Source organism: Protobothrops mucrosquamatus, unplaced genomic scaffold (genome assembly GCF_001527695.2).
Source record: "Protobothrops mucrosquamatus isolate PMUCROS unplaced genomic scaffold, P.Mucros_1.0 scaffold6665, whole genome shotgun sequence".
In the NCBI taxonomy this organism is placed as follows: domain Eukaryota; kingdom Metazoa; phylum Chordata; class Lepidosauria; order Squamata; family Viperidae; genus Protobothrops; species Protobothrops mucrosquamatus.
The window spans coordinates 242-9,933 of NW_015392484.1; the positions used below are offsets into that span (position 1 = coordinate 242).

The window sequence follows — 9,692 nt, forward strand, 5'->3', positions numbered from 1 at the left end:
GCTCTCAAATACACACCATCTGAAACATATGCATATTCATTGTCCTCTTCCTGCTTCTTTCTTGCCTTGCAGGCTGCCTAAAACTTCCCATTGCTCTTTGCCACCCTCATCAGGACAGCTCATTCTTTGGAATAGGTCAATTTTCATATTCTCTTGGCCATTTTGTCATTAGAACCACAATTGTCTCTTGGATATATTTTATATCTGTCTGTCTGTCCTCATTCTTTTCTGCCTAAAAAATGGTATTTAAAGTGGCTCATGATAAGTGAGCATTTAATATTAATTTTTAGCATTTAGTATTATCTGGATATGATGTTAGAGAATATAATTTGCAAATATAGACATTTGAGCAATCCACGGAACTGGATTATATAATTCTGCTTTTCAGCTTGGTACCTGCCCAACCAAAGAAGACAAAGAAGCTTTTGCCATCGTTTCTGTTCCAGTGTCAGAAATCCGAGATCTGGATTTTGCCAATGATGCCAGCTACATGCTAGCTAATGTGGTAGAGAAAATGAATGAAGGATTCCTTAGTCAGAATGACCGGAGGTAAAAAGAGCAAGTATTTTGTATCACTGGACATTAAGAGACAGATATAATCACTTTGTGTGGGATTAAGTCAATTAGCCTGAAGGACTAATACATGAATCCCTTTTGCAAGAATCCAATTTTCTTCCTGCAAGAAGATATTATTCACATCTGTGATGTAGCCTAAATATTGTTTTGACTTGGGCAATGAAATTTTATGCTGTAGATTCTGAAAAGTTAAGCTTAAATTGTAAATTACTTTGAATTTTAAAGACCTAGGCAAAATATTTAAAAAGCATGACTAATATTTATGTTGTTTTTGTTTCCTATGAAATAACTATTTATTGTCCAAAATAAACTGTTGCATGATCTTGATTTATGGGATGTGTTTCACTGCTGAAATTAATTATGATTTCTCTGACAGATTCGTCATCCAACTGTTGGAGGACTTGGTTTTTTTTGTCAGCGATGTACCCAACAACGGTCAAAATGTTTTGGATATTGTTATTACCAAGGCCAACCGAGAAAGGCAAAAACTTATGAGGGAACAGAACATACTGAAGCAGGTGATTTATTATCCAGAACAACTACTGTTCTTTGCAGTATTAAATGAAGATTATTAAATGAAGAGTTTTCAGTATTCCAGAATATTTCTACAATGAAACGTTCTTTTCTAAGACTGCAGACAATTCCCCTGATTTATATGCAAGATATATGCAAATTAGCTTCGAATAGGTATCAGTTGAAGAAATAGCTACTCTACAACTTTTTGACCCACCTACTCTAAAATGACAGGGCTTGTGAAGGGCTGTCTTTTCAAATTTGTTCAACTTTTAAAATCAATATATGAAGACTTTTTCTCCTAGCTGATCTCAGTTTGAATAGACATAGTGGGAAGACAGTGTGCAATTTTGAATTCTTCCGAGTGAGATCTTCATTTGAAACTGAGCCATAATCTCTTGCCATTGGTCATGGTGGCTGAGATTGTTGGAACTTCAAGTCCAACATACCTGGAAGGAACCAGATTGTTCATCCTTACTGTATTTTAGGAGGACGGGTAATTTTCAAAACTAAAATTAAAAAGAAACAACCTGGATAGCAGAGAAGCATTCCTTTGAAGAGGAGTGTTTTCAAGTCCACAGAGAACACAATAAAAGCCATCCTGAGCAGGTTTCTGTGATTCCCACAGAAGAACTAGATGGAGAGCTGAAATTCAGAATTGTGCATATCTTTATATTATTCATGAATGGCTGATCTCCATCTCTCAAGATGCAGATGGAACAAAGACCCTAAAATTAACTGATATCTTGGGTAGGATGACATAGAAGTAAATCTCCTGTTGGGGACACATTCATAAATACTTGGAAGGACAGTTGTAGGAAAAAGTATCTTGCCTCAAAATTGTATCCTCTTTTTTTTTTTTACAAGAACATTTTAAAATATTTTCTATCTAGTTCTGTTTTGGAATTGGGAATAAACCTGTTGTACTTCATTGTTACCTATGATAGCTTTTTTTTTTAAACATGTTGATCTGGCCTCTTGGTTTTTTGCTTCATCCAGATGAGATGAAGGAACTTAATGATTTAACAGTAAACAAATCCCAAGTAAATTTGTTCATAAATAGGGAAAAAGATATGAAATATTCCAGAATCAAGACCTAATAGTTTGGAATTCCCCCTCACTCCCCCAAGCAAAATACACTTTCCAGTTGGACTGATAACATCCCTTCTGTGCTAAATAGATCTTTGGAATTCTGAAGGCTCCATTTAAAGAAAAGGGTGAGGAAGGTCCACTTGTACGCCTGGAAGAGCTATCTGACCAGAAGAATGCTCCATACCAATACATGTTCCGACTCTGCTATAGGGTACTGAGGCATTCCCAGGAGGATTACCGCAAGAACCAGGTAAACATTTACCAATAAAGATACAGATATTGCTGGTTTAGGGTTGGTGTAGAGCAGGGGTGTCAAACTCGCAATGTCACGTGACGTGTCGTGACGTATCACGACTTTTTTTTGCCATTGCTGGCAATGGGGTAGGCGCAGTTTTGCTATGATACATCCGGCATGCGGGCCGGCAGCTTGACACCCCTGGTGTAGAGGATTAGTCCATGATTAGTCCAATATATATTTTTCTGGACTATTTAATCTTAATAAGAATAAATGATCCATATAGAAGCAAATCAATTAAGATTCATTTGTTTTATGGGTTTGCTTTTCCTTAATGATATGTAAGAAAATTTTTATACATACAGCATTATCGTTTGGAAAAATCTTCACATTTTTGGCTATTCAGTAGTTGCTAAATTAGCTCACAATTTTAACACGGAATTACTCCACTCAGATATGATTTCTTTTTTTCCCAGGAACATATTGCTAAGCAGTTTGGAATGATGCAGTCACAAATTGGCTATGACATTTTGGCTGAGGACACCATCACTGCCCTCTTGCATAACAACCGTAAACTTCTTGAAAAGCATATAACCAAAACTGAAGTGGAAACCTTTGTGAGTCTGGTGCGAAAAAATCGAGAACCCAGGTGGGTATCACTTAAAGACAATGGGGCAACTTGGGTTGCATATCTTTAAACTAGATCTTTCTTCTGCAGTAGTTAACAGGCATCTTGCATGCATCTTTATGTCAAAAGACATTAGCTGCAGATTTTAATTATATTAAGATTATTTTAAAAAATGTTTGGCTGATTGTTGATTTGTTAGCTATGTTGGATAATTGGCAGTCCAAAATAGTCTTCAGGTAATTAGTTGTAAGGAAAGTGAACTGGCATAAAGGCTTTAATAAAGTTATTAACATCCCAGGGTCAACATCAGTAGTGGCATTTACAGTGGATTTGATAGATAAAATACTAGTCCCAATCCAATCCGAAGTCTGAGATGAGTAAAGTTCCTTAATGGTAGCTGAGGTTCAATGGCCAGAACAGAAATAATTGTCAGGTCCAAGTAAAGGATCAGTTTCCAAGAAAGTAAATACAAGTAGTCCTTGTTGAATATCTACTTGTTCAGCAGCTGTTCAAAATTACGATGATGCTGAACAAGGGGGACTTAAGTCAGCCCGCCCAGGTAACGAGACAGGAAACATGATTAAATGAGCTAATTCTACTTTATTGTAAGACTACATTCACAGAATCCTGCAAGTCTAAAGACAGAAATTTCCCACCTCCACTTGTAACTGATTGATCCATGACAGCAGGTCCTTTCTAAGTTTCTTTCTCTGACCATTAAGTGATTGTGGGCTCCTGTCTCTCTTGTCTGATTCCTAGGCAGTATCTCTTCCCCTCTTTCCCCAAGGTCATTCATACATTCCATTCCATTTACAAGTCTTCCTTGTTGATGTAGCTATAGCAGCATCCCAATGGTCATGTGTTTGTGATGTGGGGAGCTTGGCCTTTGTGATGTTGCAGTATTCCATGGTCCCATGGTTGCCATTTGCAATCTTCACTGTGGGCTTCCAACAAGCAGAGTCAATAGGGAAGCTGGCAGAATGTCACAAATGGCAATCACATGTCCGTGGGATGCTGCGACTACATGAAATTCATCTAATGGAAACCAGGATTTCCACAACTACCATTGTAAGTTGGTGCAGTCACATGATGTGCTTTATATTGTATTACTTAAGAACAGAGTTGCCAGTCCCAGTTGCCATACATCAGTGCATTATAGCATTGGATGGAAATTGTTCCAGCTTCTGGTTGCTTTAGGTCTAGTGCTGGAAACTCCAATTTTCAATTGGCACTGATCATCTCTGATTATTGAAGTTGGGGTATACAGGAATAAATTTCTCCTTGGGTAGATTGTTCTTTCCAAGATGCTTCTTCATGCAACCTGTTGTTTTTTTTTTTACTATCTTTCTGCCTTCTGGTGCAAAAGTACAGTAGCAGTGTTTTCTTTAGACTGGGCAGTTGACATTCCAGATCAGGACTGGAAACAATAAAGACTGAATTTTCCAATGGTGAAAAAAAATTGCTTGAAGGATAATTTGAACCCTTCACTTCTGTTCCAGGTTTTTAGACTATCTATCAGACTTGTGTGTGTCAAATCATGTAGCCATTCCTGTAACTCAGGAGCTGATCTGCAAGTGTGTCTTGGACCACAAGAACACTGATATCTTGATCCAAACTGAGTGAGTATCCAGTGTGCCCTTTTTCCTTTGAACAATAGTATTACTGTCCTCTTCCGCTACTATTCTTTTTGCTATCCTGATGTCAGAGTACTATGTCATTTTGAGCCTATATCAGAGTGTTTAAAAATCGATGTGCTGGGCCAATAGTTTTACATTAAAAATATTTATTAAAATGCTCTTGAGAGGAGATGCAGTAATGTAAGCTTGCTCTCATATGGTCAAATTATGGCAGTGGATTGTTAGAAACTGAGTTGAAGTCTGAGATGGCTACCTTTGAAACCTTTTTTACTGTTAGAGCAGTAACTGAGGAATTCTGGGAGTTGAAGTCCACAAGTCGTGACGTTGCCAAGGCTGAAGACCCCTGTGTTAGAGGGAAACTTCACAAAGATCACTTTCCTTCAAATGTAGATATTGGATGCTGATTACATATGGTACTTTTTATTATACTCTCTTGGAAGGAATCAATATATTCCAAAACTTAAACTGTTGGGTGATTTTGCAGCCATTATATTGCAGTAAAAAGTAGTAGGAAAAATACTTAAAAGAAAGATAGTTTGGCAGATAGGAAGAGAATAATTCACCACATATGACTCAGCTCAGAATTAAATGGCTTTAGATAATTTCTTTCTTAGAAGGTGAGTGGAAGCATTTTTGTTTTTTCAGATTGAGGCCTGTGAAGGAAATGTCTCAGACTCATGAGTACCTGAGTATTGAATTTTCTGAAGAGGAAGTCTGGTTGACCTGGACTGACAGAAACAATGATCATCATGAGAAAAGCATCCGACAGCTGGCCCAGGAAGCACGAGCAGGAAATGCCCATGATGAGAATGTTTTGAGTTACTACAGGTAATATTTTGGTTCCTGTGGCCTAGTTATGTTCCTTGTGTCTGATCCTTGACTTGTTTCTTCCAGTTTAGCAGCTTTTGTCTTTTATTGAATAGTCTTTGTAAGCTGGACAAATCTTTATTAAGCTTTATCATCTTTATTACACTTTCTTTCTTTTTACTGTTGTCTTCACAGATACCAACTGAAGCTGTTTGCCCGCATGTGCATGGATCGGCAATACTTGGCCATTAAAGAAATCTCCAAGCAATTGGGTGTGGAGCTAATATTTCTCTGCATGGCAGATGAAATGTTGCCCTTTGACCTCCGAGCCTCTTTCTGTCATCTCATGCTGCACGTACATGTGGACAGGGATCCACAGGAGAAAGTAATGCCTGTGAAATTTGCACGCCTGTGGACTGAGATTCCTACAGCTATCACTATTAAAGAGTAAGCCATTAAAAATCTCTATGTGGGAAAAGGGAATGAGATATATGAAGAGATGCCATAGCATTTAGAAAGTCTTGCTAATTCATATTCACCCCCTTGTGCTTATTGAGAATAGGAATATAAATGCAGCCACTGACGTATGTAATTTTGGTTCCAATTTGAAATCTATTTGTAGGCAGTAGAACTTACTTCTAAATAAACATGTGTAAGGTTATGTTATATTGAAAGGCAGGAGGTAGTTTGTACTAGAAACCATATCCCTTTGATTCATTAAGTTCCTTTTCTTCTGTAGCTATGATTCTAATGTGAATAGTTCAAGAGACGACAAGAAGAATAAGTTTGCCAGCACAATGGAGTTTGTGGAAGATTATCTCAACAATGTAGTCAGTGAAGCAGTTCCCTTTGCTAACGAGGAGAAAAATAAACTGACTTTTGAGGTGAGAAACTTGCCTTTGATATATTGTGGGAGTTTTCCTCCCATGTGAGACAGGCTAATTGCACAATTTCAGCTTCTGGCAAGAACAAAGATCACATTTGTTGCTTTGAAAATTGGCTTTCTATGTACTCAGAAGAATCCAGGATTTTGTTTTAAATGACTTTTCACTGTGACTGCTTTCTGTTGTTCTAGACCTAGTGCTCAATCAACTAATTCGGTTTCTTCCTCTATATTGAACTGGTATCTTTCCAGGTTGTCAGCCTTGCCCACAACCTCATCTACTTTGGCTTCTACAGCTTCAGTGAACTGCTGCGTTTGACACGGACTCTTCTTGGCATCATAGATTGTGTCCAGAACCCTCAGTTGATGATGCAGGCCATGTATAATGATGATGTGGCTGGTAGGTCCTCCAAGCCCTAACAGATGCTGAGATAAAGTGTAATGCGCTTATTTATATTAATAATGTGTGGAGGAAAAAGTGGGTACCTTTTTTTAAAGTGGGATAGATCTTTTTTTTTGTACATATGGTCAGATCACACTGAGTGGCTTTAGGTACTGTATACCTTTTAAGTTTAAAAATCACTTAAATTATGGAAGAAGATGATGAAATGAATATTGATTGAGAAATGTAACGCCGCTGCTGCGCGAGCTGCACTGGTTGCCAGTGGCCTTCCGGGTACGCTTTAAGGTGTTAGTTACCACCTTTAAAGCGCTCCATGGCATAGGACCTGGATACCTCCGAGACCGCCTTCTGCCACAGATTCCCTCCCACAGACCGGTACGCTCCCACAGAGCGGGCCTCCTCAGGGTGCCGTCGGCCAAGCAATGTCGGCTGGCGACCCCCAGGGGGAGGGCCTTCTCTGTGGGTGCCCCCACCCTCTGGAACGAACTACCCCCCGAGATCCGGACGATTCCGGATCTCCTAACCTTCCGCCGCGCCCTCAAGACATGGCTTTTTCAGCAAGCGGGACTGACCTAGGGTGAATTTTAAATAGGGACAATTTTTATGATTTTAATAAGACACAGCTATAAATATTTGGTTTTTAATTGGCTTTTATAGAGGAAATGTTTTATATTGTTTTAACATGCTGTGAGCCGCCCTGAGTCCCATGGGGAGAAGGGCGGCATATAAGTTAAATAAATAAATAAATAAATAAATAAAATGTAGTTCAAAAAATTCACCACAGATATGTGATTGCAGTGGGAATTGCTTCTAACCATATCCCTAATTTGGCTGTAGAATGATCTGACTGAAAGTAGGACTAAGTATTAAGTTTGGTGGAATATGATTTCTTTCCTAGGGAAAAATGTCCGAAGATCTATCCATGGTGTTGGCCAGATGATGTCTACTATGATGCTGAGCAGGAAGCAGTCCATCTTTGGTTCATCAAACATGAATGCTGTGGTTGTTCCTGAGCCAGCAGATAGGGGAAGAAACATAGAAAATGAAAATATAGTAGTGATGGAAACAAAACTGAAAATTCTAGAGATATTGCAGGTTAGAACAAGTCAGTAGTTCTGGTAATCACATACTATGAGCCATGACTGTATGACACAATAGCTGCTTCTGCTGGGACCATTTATGATAATGACTTTAGAGAAAAGAAGGGAAAGAAATGATAAATAGCTAGAAAAGTCTATAAATGGGCGAGACTGGGCATGTCCAACCTTTGGCCCACGGGTTGCATACGGCTCTGGACAGCTAGCAATGCAACCCCACAAGATAATAAAAATATAATAAAAGGAATTATGTTATTTATATACATTAACTATATTATATGTATTGCATATGCAGCCCGAGACAATTCCTCTTCACTTAATGTGGCCCACATAAGCCAACAAAGATTGGACAATCTTGGGCTAGACTGATCCTCTTTTCATATTCTCTTCTTACACCTAGTTCATTCTAAATGTGCGACTAGATTACAGGATCTCCTATTTGCTCTCGGTGTTCAAGAAGGAGTTTGTGGAAGTTTTTCCCATGCAGGACAGTGCAGCAGATGGAACAGCACCAGCCTTTGACTCTACAAGTAAGCCCCAGCTTCTCCTGGTACTTTCTCCCTGTTTTATTTGATGTCAGAAATCTTTTTTTTTTTTACTTCATTTTGCCATAGTGTTCAATAATGGTCTAAAGGTAGATGGATGTATGATCTCAATGAAAGGCTGAATCTATTGTGGGATGATAGAATATCTGTAGGAAATGGGAATGTTTAGGATCATAGTGATTTATTACAAAGAATGAGAAATGGCCATGTTCACTTCAACAAAAGATGACTTTGAGTGTAAGATACTGTACTCTTCCCCTTCCTGCTGCCCCCAATTAAGGACTACACTTATATAGAGAAAATTCATTGGCTTTATTTTGTATAGCGTCCACATATAAAAGAAAATTTTAAAGCTAAATCATCTGGGGGGAAATCTGCTTTTCTCTTCACTTAAATATAGTGGTGATTGAGAAATGGCTGATGAGCTAGTTCAGATATTTCATTGTCTTTTCTTTTTTGTCCTCCATCACCTTCCAGTTGTTACATTTCTTGTTTCTTATGCACTTTTTTCCCTTCCAGCTGCAACAATGAATCTGGACCGGATTGGGGAGCAGGCCGAAGCCATGTTTGGGGTTGGGTGAGTTTTAGTGTACTGGTCATTATTGCTGTCAGTTGCTTTTCCCATATATAACTAAAGCAATTTATCCTCTAGTATGGAGAGTTCAAAGCCATGGTTATGATTTCTTTCTTTCTTTTTCTCTTTGGGCTACAGGAAAACAAGCAGTATGTTAGAAGTGGATGATGAAGGAGGACGTATGTTTCTCCGGGTACTAATCCATCTGACAATGCATGATTATCCACCTCTTGTCTCAGGCTCTCTTCAGCTTCTCTTTAAACATTTCAGCCAGCGTCAAGAGGTCATGCACACCTTTAAGCAGGTAAATGCTCAATGTAACTCTCAGTGGTGGGAATATTTTGCAGTTCTGTAAATCCTTTCCCCTTAGAGTTCCTTCTCAGTGGAACAAATTTACATGATGTGTTCATTTTTGCTTCAGTGTTGAACATGCCGCCTCTCTTTGGGCCTACTTACGATTTATGGAACTTAGAAAATGCTATTTTTTAAATCTATTTTGAGAGGTTTGGTATACTAGAAGCTATCAGTATGCCAAGGGGATACCAATAGTGTTCCACGATGCATGTTAAAAATATCAAAACTGCTGGACCCAGCCTATTTCAAATGGTAAATGAAGGAATTATCTATATTTATCACACTGTTGATGTGTTGGCACTAACTATATAAAACCAGTGGTTATTTTTCTAGAGGTATTGTGTCAGT

The 9,692-nt window shown here is 38.5% G+C and overlaps 1 protein-coding gene across 1 annotated transcript in view; it reads left to right on the forward strand.

The window, feature by feature from the left end:
* Positions 1–388: 388 nt before the first annotated feature.
* Positions 389–9,692, forward strand: part of LOC107300320 (inositol 1,4,5-trisphosphate receptor type 3) — a gene marked incomplete at both ends in the record, with an annotated part of 16,346 nt that continues 7,042 nt past the window's right edge. Inside the window, 13 exons of the mRNA XM_015829653.1 lie at positions 389–549; positions 953–1,094; positions 2,270–2,431; positions 2,893–3,065; positions 4,544–4,663; positions 5,327–5,509; positions 5,684–5,935; positions 6,228–6,372; positions 6,624–6,771; positions 7,673–7,869; positions 8,272–8,401; positions 8,936–8,993; positions 9,129–9,342. Of these exons, the coding sequence (XP_015685139.1) occupies positions 389–549; positions 953–1,094; positions 2,270–2,431; positions 2,893–3,065; positions 4,544–4,663; positions 5,327–5,509; positions 5,684–5,935; positions 6,228–6,372; positions 6,624–6,771; positions 7,673–7,869; positions 8,272–8,401; positions 8,936–8,993; positions 9,129–9,342 (2,085 nt within the window). The remainder of the gene's footprint in view (positions 550–952; positions 1,095–2,269; positions 2,432–2,892; positions 3,066–4,543; positions 4,664–5,326; positions 5,510–5,683; positions 5,936–6,227; positions 6,373–6,623; positions 6,772–7,672; positions 7,870–8,271; positions 8,402–8,935; positions 8,994–9,128; positions 9,343–9,692) is intronic.